The sequence below is a fragment of the Euprymna scolopes genome, chromosome 14 (assembly GCF_053919585.1).
Source record: "Euprymna scolopes isolate OS-2025 chromosome 14, ASM5391958v1, whole genome shotgun sequence".
Classification (NCBI taxonomy): domain Eukaryota; kingdom Metazoa; phylum Mollusca; class Cephalopoda; order Sepiida; family Sepiolidae; genus Euprymna; species Euprymna scolopes.
Window position 1 is genome coordinate 23,452,898 of NC_136495.1, and position 22,354 is coordinate 23,475,251.

The 22,354-nt window shown below is 30.9% G+C and overlaps 1 protein-coding gene across 1 annotated transcript in view; it reads left to right on the forward strand.

Moving 5' to 3' along the window:
• Positions 1-22,354, forward strand: part of LOC145292911 (ruvB-like 2) — a 32,958-nt gene that overhangs the window by 4,950 nt on the left and 5,654 nt on the right. The window contains exons 2-12 of the mRNA XM_080139058.1: positions 6,475-6,529; positions 7,511-7,635; positions 11,734-11,806; positions 11,974-12,103; positions 15,189-15,255; positions 15,430-15,536; positions 17,718-17,811; positions 18,019-18,142; positions 19,393-19,487; positions 20,654-20,772; positions 21,634-21,753. Coding sequence (XP_079995184.1) covers positions 6,475-6,529; positions 7,511-7,635; positions 11,734-11,806; positions 11,974-12,103; positions 15,189-15,255; positions 15,430-15,536; positions 17,718-17,811; positions 18,019-18,142; positions 19,393-19,487; positions 20,654-20,772; positions 21,634-21,753 — 1,109 coding nt within the window. The remainder of the gene's footprint in view (positions 1-6,474; positions 6,530-7,510; positions 7,636-11,733; positions 11,807-11,973; positions 12,104-15,188; positions 15,256-15,429; positions 15,537-17,717; positions 17,812-18,018; positions 18,143-19,392; positions 19,488-20,653; positions 20,773-21,633; positions 21,754-22,354) is intronic.

Consider the following 22,354-nt stretch of genomic DNA (forward strand, 5'->3'; position numbering starts at 1 on the left):
TAAAGAAAATACTGGTGGAAACCTATCCAATAAATGTCACAGTAACGTTGAGATATGGAAACCCAGAGATCTTTAGATTTTCAAGAACAAGGTCATTGGCAACACACACAGGATGTCATGGATGAGAATTGCTAATAGGAAAACATGACAACAACAAAGACATATTCGAAACAATAGCATTGCTGTTGATGCTGAATAATTAACTGTTTCAAGCGTTCATTCAGAATCAAGCAATTCTGAGTTTGTACCACCTTCTGCAGATACAGCAAATAAAGCAGTAGTGCATTGTTAAACATGAGCAGTCATATATATATATTATTATTCCTTAATTGGAATTCATTTTTGAGATGAGCATTATATATTAATTTATTTTTTTTTCGGACTGTTATTCTCATCTTTGAGTTGTTGTTTTTGATCTTTTATTGGTTTTGTTTATTCACAACGTTTCGGCCAACTATTCCTCTGGCCTTCATCCAGATGGAAGATCAGATAATTAAACGTGGATTTATATGATCAAAGAATCCAACCTTGATCGCCCATGGCGCAGTTGATAGACGTTGAATCTCTACAGTTCCAGATGAATATTGTCTGAAGATAGCGGTTTCAATCCCACCCAAAGTGTGCCAGAGGTTAATTGGCCAAATTGTGGTGAGGCGACAACAACTACGGATGGCAGTGATGGCTGAGAATGCAATTAGGAGATTCGAAGTTCCTATCTGTCGCGGTTACCACCTGACGAAGGCCAGAGGAATAGTTGGCCGAAACGTTGTGAATAAACAAAACCAATAAAAGATCAAAAACAACAACTCATAAAGATGAGAATAATAGTCCGAAATAAAGATAAATTAATGAACAGTCATTATCAGCAAAAGTTGCGAAAAATTTATTTTGCATATCGATACATTTTATTTATGTTAATTATTAAATTAAGTCTTTTTTTAGTCCCCCAATTAATCAGAGAGGGACCTATGTTTTCAGTGGCATGCGTCCGTTATTCTGGATGATTGCCAGGTAACTGTCCATTAGTTTTTTCTGAAATTTTGCCACAAATTGTATTTCATTGAATAGATGTGCACATTAAAAGAAAAAAAATTTTTTTCAAAAATTTCTGTTGTATCCCCAGGGGCTCAAAAGAGGTAAAAAAAATTCCCCCAAATGGCCAAAAATGACACTTTTTGCCCCACAGCATTTCCATCCATTACATTTTCCTGAAACTTAGCATCCCTCTGGGACTTTTAGGCTAAAAAAACATGCTTTTTTGGAGCTCTTTTTTCATATTATTCAAAAACTTGATATGTATATCTATATAGTGGTTTTCCATGGTGCTGAATTCAAATATACATGTCTTAAGGCATGAAACTTCACCATTTGTCCATTTTCACTGGAATTCAGCATTCCCAGGAGCTCAAAAGGGGTCACAAATGCCCCAAAATTGCAAAAAAATTATACTTTTTACCCCATGACTTTTGCTCCATCCATTAGAAACTTAGCGAAAATGTGAAGGCAACATTGGCTCTTCACACTTCTTACATTCATCATTTCTTCACTTTTTTTGTGGCGTCATCTCACATGCAGCACCAGAGGGGGACCACGCATGCGCGACTTGTTATCATTAATACTAATCCATTGGGCGCATTCAAAAGTTGCTTTATCCAGATGGTGCTACAAAACTGACCCAACCGTCTGTGAATTTGCAGGATCATATGGTGCTGATCTTCAAATCCTTTGCTTTCTCATGTAATTTGAATTTCAAGTTTTTGTACTTTTTGATGTTTTCTGTTGAATTTGGCTGACCTGAGCATTCAGCATCATTTGCGTCTGTACAACTACGTTTAAAGTCAGCATACAAACATCTTACCTTTTTCTGATTTAACAGAATTTGAATAACACTTTCAAGCCACTACTTTGCTTGAATAGTACTTTTTTCCTACCAAAAAATAATGTTTCATATCGACACACAAAATTCAGATTTTTCCATTATTTTGAAAATTTGCGACAGTAGCTTCATTTAAATAATTTATAAACTAATATTCCGTTTGGGTTTAAATTTTGACATGTTCTATTTGAAGGTTAGTACTTTATATAGATTTAATAATTAATGGAACCATCTGTATGTGAGGTGCAAACTTATTGACTGATGTGTTAGCTGCTGCTGATGCTTGATATGATATCACTTAAAAGTATAATTTATTCCACTTAAAACATTATGGGACTGCTTGTCTTTTTTTATTATTCATACTAACCCATTGGGGGCATTCAAAAGTTGCTATGATCAGATGGTGCTGCAAAACTGACCCAACCGTCTTATGAATGTGCAGGATCATATGATGCAATACTGCCTTGTCTGCCCTCTACTGCCTTCATGGTGCCTCTTGAAAGATGTTGCAGAATACAACAATAATGGAAAGAGCTGTATGACCACATGCTTCAAAGACTTGCAAAGAAGATTAATCAGGTGTATCTGTGCATGATATCATACATGGGACATGCGCATCCTATTGAAAGTCATCTCCTCAAAGAACTGGTACTAGATGACAATAGCTTAGAAGAAGTAGACTCTTTCTTCCCAGGAATTGCGCAGAATGTGGGTGGTGTTTGTGAACTTGGTATAACTACAAGGATGAAAGTAGCAGAAGTGAAATTTTGTGTTCTGTTGGCTCTGATATTGTTTGCAGCTATCTCTCTACAAAAGTTGTACAGCAGCTGTATGAAAAGCATCATGTTATATGGCAGTGAATTAGTTATCTAGATGGCCGTGGCTAAGCCCTCATCCAACTCTCTCATCCAACTGCAGTGCAATGTAGAATCGAACCTAACCTAACACATCAGGCCAGAGGATTTGCTGAAAGCACTACATTTACCCAGCATACAAGTTATTCTAAAGAACAAATTAGTTGTGCTTGTATGGTATTGTGGAGTGTTCATCTTTCTGGATAAACTGTTAAATTGCAGAAAGGTTGACCAGTCAAGGAAAACTTGGAAGAAATTAATTAGGCAAGATCACACAGAGGGGAATTTGGAGAGCTGAACAGTGTGAATAAGAAAGTGAGCTTGTGTAATATCAGTTCATGTCTAACCTCTGAGCAAGGTAAAACTGATGTCAAATGAATAGAAGAAAGCTAGATTACCAAGGCCAAAAGTCATGCAAGGATAAGATTGTCAATTGGATGATGACTAACACTATGAGGGGGATTGGAAAGAATGAGTAAAAGAGCAGCATTTGATTATTTAAAGGAACGACTTGACAATTATTTATTTTTTTAAATATGGAAATCGCTCTAGACTTGGCGTGAAGCAACTTGATTTAAGGAGCTAATAAGAACAAAAAATGAAGTCTCAAAGAGAGGACTTGCCTACTGGTCTTAGTTTTGAAAATACCAAAATTATAAGTAAGATGAAAACGGTCAACAGAAAGGGAGTTCCACAAGCCTGCAATTCTTGGAAAAAAGCTACTGAAATAGGAAACCATGACGTATCAAAGCAGTAAATTGATGGAGACCACTAGACCAACATTGATGTTTTTGCATTGGTTCATCAAGGGGGATGAACATTCCCCATGTCCATAGCAGTTTTTGTTGACATTGTACTTGCAGACGACCATGTTGCAACCAGCAGGGAAGCAATTTTGTGGTATTGTACGGCGGATGGGAATGTATTGTTGAATATATATGATTTTCTAGTTTGCATTTTTCAAATGCTTGTTAAAATCATATATACACCTGACAATTCTTTTGTCATTGTTCTCAAAATCAACACAGAGACGAATTTATCAATATATAAGTATTATTTACAATTAAACCTTTTGTCTATCGACAAAGAGAAAGAGACGTTAGTTGTAAGGGTTGGTTTGGTGTGTGGCACGACAACGGAGAATAGTCAATCACGCTCGATAACTTTCAGTTTGCTCTATTCTTTCTTGTTTGTTATTTGTCATTCTGTCATATATAGAGATCAATCGATGTTCCACGAGTGTAAAGACCCCACAGTATTATTTGCCTTTGCTTGAACAGCATTTTTTCCCATCAAAAGGTAATGGTTTATATCAACATACATAATACAGCATTTTTTCCCATCAAAAGGTAATGTTTTATATCAACATATATAATACAGCATTTTTTCCTATCAAAAGGTAATGTTTTATATCAACATATATAATACAGCATTTTTTCCTATCAAAAGGTAATGTTTTATATCAACATACATAATACAGCATTTTTTCCCATCAAAAGGTAATGTTTTATATCAACATACATAATACAGCATCTTTTCCTATCAAAAGGTAATGTTTTATATCAACATACATAATACAGATTTTTTCCTATCAAAAGGTAATGTTTTATATCAACATACATAATACAGATTTTTTTCCTATCAAAAGGTAATGTTTTATATCAACATACATAATACAGATTTTTTTCCTATCAAAAGGTAATGTTTTATATCAACATACATAATACAGATTTTTTTCCTATCAAAAGGTAATGTTTTATATCAACATACATAATACAGCATTTTTTCCTATCAAAAGGTAATGTTTTATATCAACATACATAATACAGATTTTTTCCTATCAAAAGGTAATGTTTTATATCAACATACATAATACAGATTTTTTCCTATCAAAAGGTAATGTTTTATATCAACATACATAATACAGATTTTTTTCCTATCAAAAGGTAATGTTTTATATCAACATACATAATACAGATTTTTTTCCTATCAAAAGGTAATGTTTTATATCAACATACATAATACAGCATTTTTTCCTATCAAAAGGTAATGTTTTATATCAACATACATAATACAGATTTTTTTCCTATCAAAAGGTAATGTTTTATATCAACATACATAATACAGATTTTTTTCCTATCAAAAGGTAATGTTTTATATCAACATACATAATACAGATTTTTTTCCTATCAAAAGGTAATGTTTTATATCAACATACATAATACAGATTTTTTTCCTATCAAAAGGTAATGTTTTATATCAACATACATAATACAGATTTTTTTCCTATCAAAAGGTAATGTTTTATATCAACATACATAATACAGATTTTTTCCCTTGTTTTGAAAATTTGCAACAGTAGCTTCACTTCAATAATTTCTAAACTAATAATCTGATTGGGTTCAAATTTTGACATGTACCATGTGAAGGTTAGTACTTTATATGGATTTTTTTAATTATTAGTGGAGCCATGTGTACGTGAGGTGCAAACTTATTGAGTAATGTGTTAGCTGTTGATGATGCTTGATATGATATCACTTGATGACCAAATGCACAGAAACATTTTGCCACTACAAATTACATGTATTTAAAAGTAGAATTGGAACATTATCATGGGGCTACTTCCCTAAAGGCTACAACATGGTTGTCTTCAAATCTAATATCAATAAATACTTGTCGTAAATCATTTTCATGTCATCAAATTTTGTTCATTTCAATCATTTCGTAATATTTTTCATCATTTAACTTACAATCCATCCATCTCATTAACTCTTATCATTGAGATTTACTTTCATAAATGGTGGCTTATTAAAAAAAATGAATCAAAACCAAACACATGCACACACAATGTTTATTAGAGACTATCAACTATGATTAATTGTAACAAATCTTATTTCAATGAAAAGTAAATGTTGATGCTGTTGAAGTGTTTAAGAGAAGAAAACCAGCAAAGCAAAACAAGTATTCACTCATTTGACTTCATTGTTAGTCTTAATCTAAGAATAATTTAATATTTGGAATTCTTCACAACAATTTATGTACTATTTACAAGATTGTTTTAAGTTTGTATGCATATAGAAACACATGATTGGTTGACAAAAAAGGAATGGGCAGAGTACACATTACTAAGACAGTAGTTTTTATAATGTAAATACCAGAGTTTGGATCTCATATAATTATAAACCCTTTTTTTTTTTTTTTTTTTTTTTTTTTTACTTTTATAAATTTCAAGAAATTAACATTAAAATAAAAAATATTGCATAAATATTTTTTAAACTGACGTTTTTTTTTTGATAATCTCCATAAAGTAAAAAAAAAAAAACATGAAGGTGGTTTAGCATTAGTTTTAAGCAAATTTTTTTTTAATTTAGAAAACCGAATAAATCATTTATTTTTCACCGTAAAAACAACTTGTTCATAGAAGACTTGGTGCTTTTTGTGTGTGCTTTTTTTTTTAAATAGGAAAGAAAAAAAAAATACTAAGTCAACTATGACTAACTAACTTTTATAAAAAAAACCAAAAAACTCAGAAACCAAAAAAAAAATAAATAAATAATTTGAATCTTTTTTTTTTTTTTTTTTAAATTACATAACATTCAGTTTTCTAAAGTTTCAAATTAAACTCAATATAATAATGTTTTTAAAAATGTGATCAAGTTTTTCTATACAAATTATTTTTGCTTAAAATATAGTTTAAAGTTGCTGTTTCCTTATTTCTCATTTATTTTCTTTTTCCCTCATTAGCCTACAGTCCAGAAAGTACAGGAAATCCGTGAAGTTACACGGATTGAACGGATTGGTAAGTACTTCATTATCATCGAACAACAATTATTGTTTAAAAGTGAGAAGGGGGTGACATACAATATTTTTAATGTCAATTTATTTCATAGCATTTTTATTTTATCAAAACAAAGAAAAACAAACTTGAATCTATTTATGGAATTTAGATTTAGACATTTTATAAGATGTTCTATAGATTTTTTTTCCTAATGGCATATTCCATCATTGAATTCTTTCGATAAGATTTTTTTTTTTTTTTTTTTTTTTCAATTTTGATCCATACTTTAATATTCGTAGGAATTTGAAATTTCAAGTGGAAAAAAGAACAGGGACAATTTCGGATTAACAATGGTTTCTGTAAAATCAAAAACGGGATCCTACCTTTTGTACCTTGGTCTCCTTTGCATTTTTCTATCTTTGTTTTTTGTGCAGTCACTCACACACGCACACACACACACTCGTTCGCAAATAACAAAACAATACTTTCTTCATGAGACTTTTTAAGCAAGGCGAACTTCGCCAGATAAACACAAACTTTAAATCCACTTTTCTATCTCTCCGCTAAGTAAGCGAGAAAAAGAACAGTTTTCTTCTTTAAATAAAAAACATTTAATTACCTCAGTCACCATTCACAAAGAAAACAACTCTTTCTGTTCATTTATTTACCTTTGTGTATTTACCTTATTGTTGTTGTTGTTGTTTATAAAATAAATGTGGAGCATTTAAATCAGAAGGAGTTGTCGTTCGTTTAATTCTCATTCTTTTTTTTTTTTATTTAAATTTCTGATCCCGACTACATTTTCTACTTGGTTTCAAAACCACCAACTCTCAGTTTAGTCACATCAATACTGATTAATTAAATGCTAAATATTTGTAATATTAATCGATTAAAATCTACATTTGATTATATTTTGTATAATTTTATTTTCATTTATTTATTTATCTGTTGTTTTTTTTTCACTGATAATAAAATCATCTATGGTTTTGTTTTCTACCCAAGGTGCCCATTCCCACATCCGTGGCCTTGGTCTAAATGATGGCCTTGAGGCTAGGGAGATCTCACAGGGAATGGTCGGTCAGGCCAAAGCCCGAAGAGCTGCTGGTATCATCATGGAAATGATCAAGGTAAGTGAACAAGAGAAACCTTGTAATTATTTTCATCAGTACGGACTGTAAGGAAGGGTGATCAATAGTTTTCCGTTTGTAAATAATGAACATCTTAAGCACAACTTAAAGCTAATAGTTATTTCCCTTGGACTGAATAAGGGAGGGTTATCGCCCTTGGAAAAAGCCGATCAGTTTGAGTAGTAAATAAAATGTCTTGCATCACAACCTTTAATCATCACAAATCCAATGGCTTCTACCTTAGCATTTTGCTTTGTAAGTTGTTGAATAAATATTAATATCATCCTTGTTGCTATTAAACCAATGATGTGCAGGATCAGACATAAAACATTGCACTGATCATTTGATATTCTTTCAACTTAAGATGCAGATGTGTGACGATAGGCTTTTAGTATCGTAAATTTCCAGAGAAGGTTAACAAAGTTCTAAAACAAAAGATAAGCTTAAACCTAGATCCCCAATTTCTTACGTTATTATCAGGTCTCATTTTCAAACATTAGGGGTCTGCATTCTAACCTTTCAGAGGTTGAAATCCACTTACAGGAGACCAAACCAAACGTATTCTGTGTAAAACTGGCATTCACCCGTCACCTTCTACTGATGATTTTGTAATCCAATGTTACTCAAGCATGACAAAAATTCTACCCTCAAGATAATCTTAGATGGGGAATTTATGCCAATATTAGGGACAGTTTTCTATGTGGTAGTACCATCTTCAAAGAAGACCTACATTTCCCTACGTATGTGTTTCAGAGTTGCACTTCATTTATTTTTGCCCTCTATCATCCCTACAATAATGGAGTTACTATCTTTGAGAGAAAAGCAAAGTAATCTAAGAAAATTGACCATATCCTTTCTGGTTACCCTTCTGCCAGTATTCATGTCTCATGTCTGTGGTGACTTTATGTTCACAATATTGAATGGCTAGTCCACTCAAACAAGTCTGTTTATGAAGGGAGGTTTTATCACAATTTTTCCCTTATGATTTAACACAGATTGTTGACAAACCTACTCATGTACCTGATGTTGATAAACACTTTGTAAATCTTCTTGATTTTTTCCTCACAACTTGTCCCGAACTGTCCTCATCCATTGTTCTGTCTCTGCTAGGATATTCTGATTATGCAGTTGTCTCTATTAAGATTCAAAACCGTGCAATAAGCTCTCTGATGTCACTTTTCATCTCTGAGTGTCTCTATACTCGATGGCTGACTGGGACAGCCTCAGATCTTTTATGTAAGAAATTCCACTGCATTCCATGTTTGAAAAGAATGTGTCTTGTATTATGTGATTTAACTGATTGGTTAATCGTTGATATTTAGAGTTTTATACCCTCAAAGAAATTCCAACAGAAGCCAAATTGCCAGCTGTAATACATAGTATTATTGCTGGTGTGCCTCAAGAAATCACTACTTCAGTTGCATTCAACAAAATAGATGATATGAAACAAAGCCACCTTTAAGACTACCTGCAAAAGTATCTAGAAAACGTGGGTGTTATCCATTAAGTCTAGAGAGGCTAAGCAAAGGTTCCCATGAGTTTTCGAATAATAAACAAACTCCTGAATAGTTTTGAGACTTCCTATTCTAATTATCATGAATGGACTTGAGGTGAGTGTTCAATAAAGCCAAACCTTTTGCAAAGAACTTTGCATCAATTTCCACTCTTTTCTCTCATAAATAAATGCTCTGATTTGCTTCCATATATTTGTTCAGGTTGTTGTCAAACTTATCAAGAACCTTGATGCCAACAAGGTAACTGATCCTGACAATATTCCAATACTAGTTAGAACCGGAACTAGTTCTTCTTCTTACAAAGCTGTTGAATTGTTACTTAAACCATCACTTAGGTAAACTTTTTCGGTCTGTCTAGTATTTAAAATTTGATAGAAATCAGTCTTCTGCATCTCAGGCTACTATTCATCATAAGTACATTTTATATATATATATATATATATATATATATAATAAATCAAGAAGTTGTCAACCACTTCAGCAAAAATAGTCTACTCAATGAAAAGAAATATGGATTTCATTCTGCAAGATCAACAGCTGAAGTGCTAACTGTAATATCACACATGATCAGTGAATCTATTTATGGGGTTTTGTTTCTAGAGCAATAATTATTTAAATATTAAAGTCCTTTGATACGGTTTTGCAAACAGATAATTGTTGATGGACAGAAATCTGAAGCACATTGTATCATTACTGTCGTGCCTCAAGGATCCATTCTGAGTTCAACTCTGTTCCTGATCATTATCAATGATCTCCCAAATCACATTCTCAGATCATTTGTTAACATTTATGCAGATGACACCATCAGCAACACTTAGAAGAGCACTGATGATCAGAATCTGGAACAATGTGACTGGTTATTTTTTATATGTCTAAAACCAAGGTTTGGATTCCATTCTTTGATAAGCTTCTAGAACTGACTTCACTCCAAACTCAAAATGGAAGACCTACATCCAATCAGTTGCTAAAAATTGCTAGAAACATAGTTGGATTATTCTAGGGTTTCAATATCTTACTCCTGGCACAATCCTGTACCTGTATAAGAGTCCAATATGTCTTACCTTGATAGGGGACAAAACCAAATTTTAAATCTAGTGGATGGTATTTTCTTTCTTCACTACAATCTCTTTCTTACAGAAGAGATGCTGCCAGATGTTATTTTCATGGTAAGTGCTCGACTGAGCTCCAATCTATAGTTCTTCTCTGTAGAGCATTCACAACAAAAACTCGTCTAGTTGTAACCATTGTAAATAATTATCCCTTCTTCCTCTGTGTACCTAAAACTAAACAGAACTTTTATAAACAAAGTTTTTTTTTTTCCCCAAGATCTACTCTTCTGTAGAACACAGTACTACAGAGCTGCTTCCCAGCTTATGTATATATTCAAAATAAAAACCTTTCCATAACTCTATTACTAATCCTAAGTCAGTGGCAAGCGCCCCCCCTCCCATCGTACAGTTTTAAAATCAGACATGATTGTCTAACAACAAAACAAGAAGTGCATAGAATTTGTTTCTCATAGAAAAATAAATTAACTGCCCTAAAACGCTAGAATGGTCTGGAAATGGTGGCTTATTTTACATTAAATTTATATGTGAAATAAATCTGCCATTCTAAAATAATTGTTTTTATTTTTTTTTTTTTCCAGATTTCAAGTTTTCAGGGTGTTCACATGCAATTGTTCCCTTAGCCCTACCACTAAGCGAAACAAAGACCCTCTTAATAAAATCATATAATTATCTATAAAAAAACCTACAGGATTTGTTTTCCATAGAAAAAAATGGTTAACTGCCCTAAAATCTAAAATTATTTTACATTAAATTTTTTATATATATATATTTCTGCCAAATTTTTTAGTGTGTTCATATGTAATTGCCTAAAAAAGGGGGGGAGATTTACATATTTTGGGGATGCAGATATGGGCAATTTAGCAGGTGTTAATCTGCAATAATACACAAGAAATCTTGCAATATATTTATTTTTTAACAGTTCTAGCATTAAATTTCGGTTTCTTGTATGTAAAATGCATTACAATTCAACTTTGAGTTCTCTTTTCTTTTTGTTTAGTGGATACATGGAATTTTTATGGTATTGCAACATATGTGAATTTACTGCATATTACTTGGAAACCATTAATTTCTGGTGATTTTTAGTGGCATATTCGGATTCCTTGCACAAAAGTAACTTGTACAGCAAATTTCATTGCTTAATTTTGTGTTTTAACAAAGATATAAAATTTTTACTGAAAAGGTGATGTAAAAATTGTGGCGAATCACATGTGGTCTTAAAGAGGACAAAAATATCCAAACTTGTGAGGTACAAAAATAGTCAGATTTAAAAAATGTAAAAATATTCTCTCTTAGATCATCAATCTCTTTCCATCTTTGCCATAATTGAGCAATTTCAATTTTTTCATGGGTTTTGCTATATAAGAGTATATATACTTTGAAATTAGATCATATAGAAGACTCTCAATGAGTTAGCTCCAAAAATCAATCAATTTGCAAATTTCAGTAGCTTTATATATATGCATATAATATTTAAACATAATATTGAATTTAATTGCCTGTCTTTTTAATTCTAGGAAGGGAAAATTGCTGGACGGGCTATCCTTATTGCTGGTCAGCCTGGGTCTGGAAAAACTGCTATTGCCATGGGTAAAGTGTTTTTTTTTTTTTTTCTCAAAAATAACATGAAAAAAAGAACTACAAAACTTTCGATTTTCTTTTATTAGTTAATGTTTGTATGAGAAGATATTTTAAAGAATTTGTGAGAGAAAATAGTTCCTTGCTATAAAATTATGCCTTGTTTTTGTTCTTTCTAGGCATGGCCCAAGCCCTTGGTATCGATACACAGTTTACAGGCATTGCTGGTAGTGAAATCTTCTCCTTGGAAATGAGTAAAACTGAAGCTCTCACTCAAGCTTTCCGCAAATCTATTGGAGTTAGAATAAAGTAAGTTGTATTATATGTCGGTTATTTATGGATTTTTAGTTTAACCCATCCCTATAACATGCCGAGTGATCATGCAACCAGAATCTTTTACTGAGAGTGATCTGAATTTCCTAAAATAATTGATAAAACAGTTGTGATGTGCCGTATCAGTACTCAGACGAATACTAGTGGCTCGGTGATTTCATCAAAAATGTGATGGCTACTAGTACCAACATGACACACATTTATATTTTATCAGAATTTGGTTTGGAGGATATGTTCTCTGAATTTTGCAGTGACATTTAGGGTAAAGCACATAATCAGCAGAAGAAATACAAACGCACATGGAAATAGTTAAAATGAACAATTTAATGCTAGAATGAACAGAATGTGATTCAATGAAAATAATGATGAAAAGTGTTTTTCTCAGGGTTCTAACGTTTGTGTGTCCACAGTTCAACATTCACTTGTTTATATAACTTTTTATCACCTGTCATATAAAATGTAGGAATTCATTTCTACAGTATGCATTAAGTAGGGAATCTTCATGATAAACAGAATCAAAGTTATTAAGGTCACTTGCACTGTTGTGCGATTTTCACCCTTTATATTTCTCAAAATTAAATCAGTTAGACCACAGCCAATATTTTCATCAAGTTTGGTGATAATTAGTCAAGCGATAAGGTTGCTAGGATGTATCTGATTGGGGTATGTTGTTGAGGTAAATCAGATGTATTCAATAGTATCTCCAGTGGAAATATATCATCCTGCATACTGTACATGTCGGTTTCTGAGATACAATGATTGCTACTGATTTGCATGTTGAACCCAAACAGGAGATTGCACAATGATGTCATAAATGGCATTACCGCTTTGGTGCAAGATGTAACTTTGTATCCACATCCTTTGTTGCCATTTCGATAGACTTTTGCAAATACTTATTGTCATGGTTTGTGAGTATGACTTACTGAACCATAATAACGGTGAAACTATAGTTCTAGTTGTATTAATATCTTCTCTTGTGATAAATTTATGTAGCTCAATGAATGACATCCATTAGTAAGGACTTTCCAGATTAATAGAGCTTCAGCTGGTAAACTATCATTAGGAGTATTTGAATTTGGTATAGTTCTACAACTTCTCAGGAATATCTCTAGGATCTCTGGGGTAGTTCCCTCTTGGAGTTTTTAGAGTGCTCTCTTAAATGTATTCACAAAATGCTCAACTTAGGTGTGCATGTATGGTTGCTGTTTCATTGTCAGAGATTCCAAATCAGCTGAAAATGTATTGTAATTTTGAAATCGTATCTCATTTAAAGTAAAGTAATAGTTATTGTGATTCATGAAGTGGTGTCTCGAAGTTAGATGACCTTTATTTTATTAAAAAATAATTTTTCTCCTTCTCCCCTATATAGTTTTGAAATATTGTGAAATATGGATGAATATAAAGAAATAGATATAGATCAACAATTAAGATTTATTCTCCATTTATAATCCAAAAAGAATCACTTATTAGCTTAGATGTATTATTCGAAGAGTGCTGTACAACTCGTCCAATCCAAAATACTGCCGTCTGGAAAATACAAACGTAACACAATCTTGTGAAAAGAGTTGTTTCTTTAAATATTTTCTCGATGAAATCTTTTTCATTTAATAGGTATCTTTCTCTTAATTTTGACTTAGTTGATACTGATTCTAGTTGGTTAGGAAAACCAAGCCTCCTCCCCAGTAATAAGCTTAATTAATCTGATGCTTTTTTGTAAATTGGCCTGTTTCTTATTTACCAAAATTTATATTTGGTTATAAGTCAACTAACATACCTCTTAACTTCTGGTGTGGCTGCTACTGGAAGTAGTGACAGGACAAATCAGTTCCATCGCTTTTTTTTCTCTCATGCTTATAAAATTTTTTAAAGTCCTTTTAAACTATTTTGGGAATATTATGTATTGGATACGTTTTTTAATGATATTTAAAATTTTGTTATTTTGATTTTAATAATTTTATTTTTACGTTTGTAAATGTACTCAAATATTTATTATATAAATTCAAATTTTAAAATTAAAAAATGACATTTTCATAATTTCATAAACATCTTTTATAAAATTTCAAATAAAAACTTATTTTTTAATTTTGTTCTTATTAGTGTAAATAAAGACTAATTGTGTTATTTTAATGTGTATAATTTTGTTATATATTTGTCAATAATGTCTTTTTATATTTTATTTCAATCGCTTCACAATAAAAAAAATACTGAAGAACAATAAAAGCGAAGGAACTGATTTGCCTTGTCACAACCTCCAGTAACAGCCACGCTGGAAGTTAGGAAGTAGGTTAGCTGACTATGACCTTATATTTTGCTAGCTAAAATTATACATGCAACTGTGGATTGCTTAAGAATTTGATATTCTCTAGATACTTATTCTTTCGGGGGAAACCAGTTCAACCTGCGTAGCGTGAATGTCGCTTGAAAAAAAAAACACAAAAAAATTGTTATTTTTAATGTTTTTACTACTTATTACACATTATCATCCAAGTTTTTATTTGATTTATTATTTTTCACATTGTCTTCTATCTCTCAACACACACAAACACAGGGACAGCTCGAACTGGGATATTCATTGTAATTTATTTCTTTTTTTTGTCTTTGACTACTCATGTCTTCTATATAATATGCAACAAATGTATTACTATATATTTAGTATAAATATATAGTAATATAAATAGTATTATTTATAAAACTATATTTTCTCATATTTTTTTTTGTTTTTTATAATAAACAAATAAAATTATGAAAAAATATAGGTTTTTCTTTAATCATTTGATTTATAAAAGAAATTAATTTGCATAAACTTTAGTAATAAAAACAATCCACTATTTTCAAAATTATCATACCTGGACATATAAAAGAACTGACTGATTTCGCAAAATAGAAAAAAAACAAAAAAAAAAACTATTTGACTATGGATGAAAGGTTGATTAGTCATTAAACACAACTGTTTACGAATGGGTAAAATGTTGTAACAGTATTATCACCTAAAACTGTTATAATTAATTGAAAATGTCTTCAACATTTTGTCATGATTTAAAAAAAAATTTTTTTTTTTTAGAGAAGAAACTGAAATAATCGAAGGTGAAGTTGTTGAGATTCAGATTGACAGACCAGCCACTGGAACGGTAAGATTTTCATTGAAATATTATTTGGGCAATTCTAGAGAATCCTATTTGATAAAGATTTGAGAATAGCAATAATAAAGCCTTTCACTCTTTATAATTTTAAAACAAAAAATAAGTCTTTCTGGATTTTAAATGCATCTTTCTTGATTCTACTTGTTTTCTTTCTACTTCCAGGGTGCCAAGGTTGGTAAGCTGACATTAAAGACAACTGAAATGGAAACTATTTATGATTTGGGACAAAAAATGATTGAATCTCTCACCAAAGAAAAAGTTCAAGCAGGGTAGGTAGATAGCGACAAGGTGGTTCTATTTAGGAGTCTGTACATGATATTTTTATGTGTTTATTTTTTTATCAACTCTTAATCAAATAATATCAGTGCAAGCAGTGTTTGTGTCAAATAAAAATAAATAAGCCAGCAACTTTATTGAAAAAAAAAGCAATGAAATTAATTCATATTTTCCTTATAAAGTTATGATAAATCTTCAAACCCAATTGTTTTTTGTTCCCCCCCCCCAATTCATGCACCAAAGATAATGTAAATTGATCAGGTATTTATTTTAAAACAGAAAATCAAATTTTATAGCTAAACAACAATCTCTTGATTCCATTTTGCAAATAGTTTGAAGAACAAGGGAAATAATTCAAACATGGTTTTAGAAAGCCATTCTTAATATAGACAGCGATCATTAGAAAAACTCAAATTCATCACTGCTTAACTCCCCTTTAAAATTGCTTGCTCTTCAGAAATAAATTTAAATTTAACCTTGTGCATCATTAATGTAATGCCTACAAATTCCCATTAATCGCTTAAAAAATTTCATTATAAAAATAAAATTACTTGTTCAATTTGTGAAATGTTTTGGTATACAATATTTTCTTTCAATACATCATAAAGATTTCTTTATTTTTGTTTTTTCCTTGAGGAAGAAGTTATGGATTAGCATTGCATATTAAAATCCAATAATTCATTGAATGGTAGAATACTGGAATAGGTATATTGTACATGTATACCTTTTCCCTACATTTTTGATTTGATAATTTTTTTTTTTCATACATGTAAACAAAATTAAAAAAAAAAAAAAAAAAAAAAGACATTTGGTTTAAAAAAATTTTTAAGATGTTTTATCAAAGAATTTTTCATTACATTTCTTATAAAAATGTAAAAAAAAAAGATGTGATCCTGTATAATTATATACAAAACAATTCAATAATACAAGATGGTGACGTGTTTGTCTACATTAAAAAAATATTGTTTGGCTGTATTTTTACTTTTTAAAAAATCTACTAAAAATGTATTTACATATTTATGTATGCTGAGACTCTTTAAAATAATTTGACAACATTAAATATGTTGAATTAGACATCCAGTACCTGTGCATTATAATTGGATATAATTTTTCTTTTAAATTTTAAGTAAAAATAAAATTTATTGAATAATGCAGTTTAATCATATTCATTAATATTTTCTTCTATTCTGCATGACAAACTGACTTATCTGTTTTTGTAAACTGCTGCAATTTCAAATTTACAAAATAGCGATTTTTTTTTCTCTTTTTTTTTCTTTGCAAAAATCAAGTAGTTCTAGCAGTTTAATGCTCTCCCAACCGTTTCCTTTGAAGCAATGATAGGAGGTACAATGGCTAAGATTAGACAACCTGAATTATAAACTGAACTGGCAAAAGAGAATAACATGTTTTGCAGTATAATATGGGAATATGGTCTTGAAGAACATATGCTAAGCTTTGATCTTAACACAAAAATGTGATGTTTATGTTGGTAGTGGTGGAGGGAGGAGGTGAACTAGATCTCCTTTTTCTTCTTCTTCACTAATTGTGTATAACAAAAAACAAAACGAATTGGGTAGAAAAAATCTGAATAAAAATCTTAGCAAATAGATAAGCTGATGTCTTTTCAATTATGTTGGCAACATCGTTTATATTGGTATCTTGTACCATCACTTGATTATTTTTGCTGGAGAAAGATTTTCCCATAAAGATAAAAATCATAATTATGAAACCTGTCAATGACTTTACTATAAAAAATCAATTTTAAATAAAAACAAAATTTATTGAATAATGCAGTTTTATCATATTCGTTAATAGTTTCTTCTTTTCTGCTGACAAATCATGATTGAATTATTTCCCTTGTTCTTCAATCTATTTGCAAAATGGAATCGAGATTGTTGATTGTTGTTTAGCCATAAAATTTCATTGTAACTTTTATTTCTCCTTTTTCTCGCTCCTGACATTTCTTTTATCTATTTTGTTACATTGTCAGTTTTATAGATCATTAAATCTTTGCTTTTAAGAAGTAGGTATGTGTGTTTGTGTGTGCTTTAATAGTTGTATTAAAAATGAATTGTTTTTTTTTACTTTTCTTGACTTATTTATGTAAATTCTCCTTTTTGTTTAGTATTTGATCTATTTCTTTGTTTTTTTTTTTGTCTTTATTTTCTTTGTAGCGATATAATCACTATTGATAAAGCTACTGGAAAGATATCAAAACTTGGAAGATCTTTTACTCGAGCTCGAGACTATGATGCGATGGGACCACAGGTAAAGATTTAATTTTTGTAAATTTTATATTTTTGTTCTGAAATTTCATAAGTTTTACATTCATTTTTTTTCAATTTTTAGTGTTTATAAAAAACATTCCTTTGATTGTAAGACTTTATTTAATTTGGGGGGGGGGATTTTTGTTATTGTCTCAACTTTTGCTTCATTCTGGTGCTTAATTTCTAATTTGATTTCTTATTGTTGTAGACTCGTTTTGTTCAATGTCCTGAAGGTGAATTACAAAAGAGGAAAGAAGTTGTTCACACGGTGACCTTACATGAAATTGATGTCATCAACAGTCGCACACAAGGATTTTTGGCACTTTTTTCAGGTAGGTAAAATCTGATTATAGACATTTCTTATTTACCGTTTTTTTTTTCCCTTTTTTTTTTTTTTTTTTCTATTTATTTTTTCCTATTTTTTTTGGGGGAAAATATTCTGTTCTTGCCTAGAATTTCACCATAATTAAAAAAAGCAAAAATAAAGAAAAATCTGTATGATGTATGTACCTGTTATGAAACAAAAATATTGCATTCCAAAAATCATAAATTGATCAAGTAATTCTATTTTTAGATAAGAAAATCAAATTTTATAAGTATCATATAAAGACTATCTCGCCTGCTGTTTTGAAAACAAAATCTCAAACAAGGGGGAGATAACTCAATAATTCAGACTAGATTTATGTTGTAATGCCTACAAATTCCCATTAATTGCTTTAAAATGATTTTCTTTATGAAAATAAAACTACTTGATCAATTTACATGACTTTTGGAATATGATATTTTTGTTTTATCATGGGTTCGTACATTATACGGGTTTATTACTTTTTTTTTTAATATAAGGGAAATTCTGGATAAAAACCAAATATTCTTTTTAAACCTTAGATTCTTTATCTAAGGCTGTGGAATATACTGAGTGCACCTCTGCAGTGAAGTAAAATCCTTTTCCCAATGGAACCACTTTTTTGCTATGGATGTCATTCTATGATGATTGAGGAAAGGATACTGAGTACTGAACAGTTCATGTTTCGGTTGCAAAAGTAATCATTTGACCTGCAACACTCTACTTTGGGTCTAACTTGAACTGGACGAGTAGTTAAAGAGGCCTGATCCGATCAGTTGGCTGTCATATATAACCGACACCAAACTTGTATCGAACATCACATCTTCCTAAATCTCCCATTAATAAATGACTAATTTGTTCGGAAATATGCAATAGTTAAGAGTTGATCATTTTGAAAGAAAGGAATCACAGATGTTTGAATTTCCTCTCAACACAAATATACATATATCTATGTATCCCTTTACTATGTCTCAATTTTAGAATTCTGTGGTGAGTGAAACTGCAGATTGATGACAAAATTAAAAAGTTTCTTTATGGGGTGGGGATCATAATTGATCACCCATAAAATGTTATTTATGATTTTAGTCTAATTTAATAAAACGTTCAAATAATTTTACCATTTGAACCTTCTGTTTTGGGAGGGGATAAACAGCTGAATAATCTTTGTCATTTTATGAACGGATCTTGTTACAAATTAATTGAAGATTTTTCAAATGTCTTGTCTGTCCTTTCTCTCAGGAGACACAGGCGAGATCAAGACCGAAGTGAGAGAACAGATAAATGCCAAAGTTGCAGAGTGGAGGGAAGAAGGTAAAGCTGAAATTGTCCCTGGGGTAAGTTTTATATGTATATGGAAAAGATAATAATGACTTGGGTTAATTCTTTGATTGTCTCTTTCAGTAGTTGGCCTTGATTACCAGATTTTTATAAATAGAACCCTTTGATTTTTGTTTTCTACAAAACTGTCTCCATTCAGTGACGTGTTATTTATAAATTTCTTTTTTTTTTTTTTTTTTCACAAGGAATCCGACTCCATAACATTTTTTTGATTCATGCAGAATTAATCATAGTGCAAATCCATAACTGCTCACCCGCACATGAAAAAGCAAAAATACTAAAAATAAAAAAAAAATTCATGATATATGTACTCAGGATGGAAAGAAAATATTGTATGTTAAAAATTAAACGTAAATTGATGTAATTTTATTTTAAAAAAGAAAATAGCTTTCTTCAATCCAAGTTCCCAAACACTTGCTGCAAGGCTGTCGGTCTAAATTCAAACATTAAAAAAAAAAAATGTATCCAATACAGAACATTCTCAAAATAGTTTTTTCTTTTTTTTTTTTTTTCCTCAATAAATCTTAATAGTAAATAAGAAAACTTTTTTGAAATAATGACAACGCATATATGATTCTAATAGATTTTTAATGTGGTTCGCTGGATGAAGAGCTGATGATTCGAGTTTAACTAGTGTATCTTACTTATATTTGACAATACCACAATCGACTGTATTATTGGTACTTATGCAGAATACAGCCCATATTATCATTGGCAAATTCCAGGCAGCTTATGTAAATCATTGGAATATGCCAAAACGCATAGGCAATGAAATTGCAGCAGCCAATAATTGGTAAATGGTATCCTTTGTTTATTAATTTTTTTTTACCATATCTTTTCTTTTTCATATTGTTAGATGAAATTACAGAATAGTTAAAAATCTTTCCCGTGTTAAGAATGGTTTTCTAATTATTTCAGTATCATCCATAAACTGCACAGGTACCTTTTTATTTTTTCATTAAAATTACCATATGATGGCTTTCTGATTATAATTGTCTTTTTATTAATTCTTAACTATTTGCTAATGTTTTAAACATTGTCTGTCATTTTTAGTACAAAAAACCCAAAGTTTTTGTTAGGCACTTTTTTTTAATGTACTTTGAGGATATCCGTTCTTGTTTGTTTTAGAATTTAAAATTCTTTGTTTTTTTGTCTTATTAAGGTTTTATTTATTGATGAAGTGCACATGTTGGATATTGAGTGCTTCTCGTTTTTGAATCGCGCACTTGAAAGTGATATGGCGCCAGTTCTTGTCATGGCTACCAATCGAGGAATCACACGGTTAGTTGATAAATGTTTTAATTTTCTTTCTTCTCACACATTCTTTAAGATGAAGGCTTAAGTTAGGAGCCTTTTTGTTCAACTCAGCTCCACTCCATTGGGGATTTTGATAAAACTACTGAACCAAGTTCTCCCAAATTTTATGGAAATGTAACTCATGAACCATGGAAAAAAATTTAATTTTGATATGAGGATGTGCATAAAGGATGTTAAAATTTTTATTTTTTTAAACATTTTTCCTTATCATCCCTGTTTGTTTCTCTGGTGTGACCTATCCTGAAATATGGATCCACGTTTCATTATTGTATTGTTCAGCAACTGTTGCTTCGGTGATACTGCATATGGCTCTCATCTTTCCTAATGCCCAAATTATTGAAAACTCCAGTCAGAGAAAAGGCTGCAAATGCCTATGCCACACCGTACCTGTTGACCAGCCGCACATATGTGGAGAACTTCTTTCAAAAGGTTCTCCTTTATTGGAAGAATAAGAAACACCATTATGCATAACATGCCAAGAACTTTTCACAGTGCAGCATGTCTTGACAAGTTGTGTTGACTTTGAACAAACTCGGATGAAAAACTATCAGAAAAATAACTCATGGGAGATATTTAGTAAGGTCAACCTGTAAAAAAATTTTTAATTCTTGAAGGAAACAAAAATATACAATAAAATGTAAGCAAAAAATTTCACTAAAACTTTAATACCATTCAACTACCATCTAACCTACTACAATTAATGTTTCGGTATTAAATGACCCAAAAGAGGTTGATATGCCGTAAAACAAACCAGACTGAACAAAATCAAAGGATTCTTCTACTTAGAATTTTTTTCTCTGTTAATATTGTTTATTTTATTTTCAGTATCCGAGGTACTCAATATCAGAGTCCGCATGGCATCCCAATTGATCTGCTTGATCGCTTGCTCATCATTTCCACAAGTCCTTACGAAGATAAAGAAATCCGACAAATTCTAAAAATCAGGTCAGTCAGAGAATGCTTGTAACGCATTGTGTATTAGTGATGGGATGATTCCCATATTTTTCCCGATTCCGATACAATTACGGATTCCGTGCTAAAGTCCTGATTCCGATTCTTTATAAATCTGTAATTATTTAACTATAAGATTGTTATTTCCCATGATTTTCATAAAAACACATGTTAAATATGCAGAAATTTTCCTAAACATCAAAATATACTGAGGTATACATACAAAAGTATGATCTATCGATTTTAGCTTTACTGGTAATTTAAAATCAATAAATATTTATTTTATCATTATTACCAACAATGGAAGATTTTGTTTTAAACAAAATCAAATAAAAAAAAAAGACAATTAAAAGAATCATTTTGGCATCGGAAAATAGGCATTTCCGATACCTCCAAATCTTCTGATTTTTTTCGATTTCGATTAATCGTCCGAACATATTGTGTATTGTGAAAGATGTTGTGCGTGTTTGTCCCTGCAATGAATGAATATGTAAAAGTATGTATGCAAGTACATGCTTTTCTTGCTTCTCCCGCCCTGCAAGTGTGCATTACTGACTCCCAGAATTCTTCCAGAGTACACATTACATAAGTATGA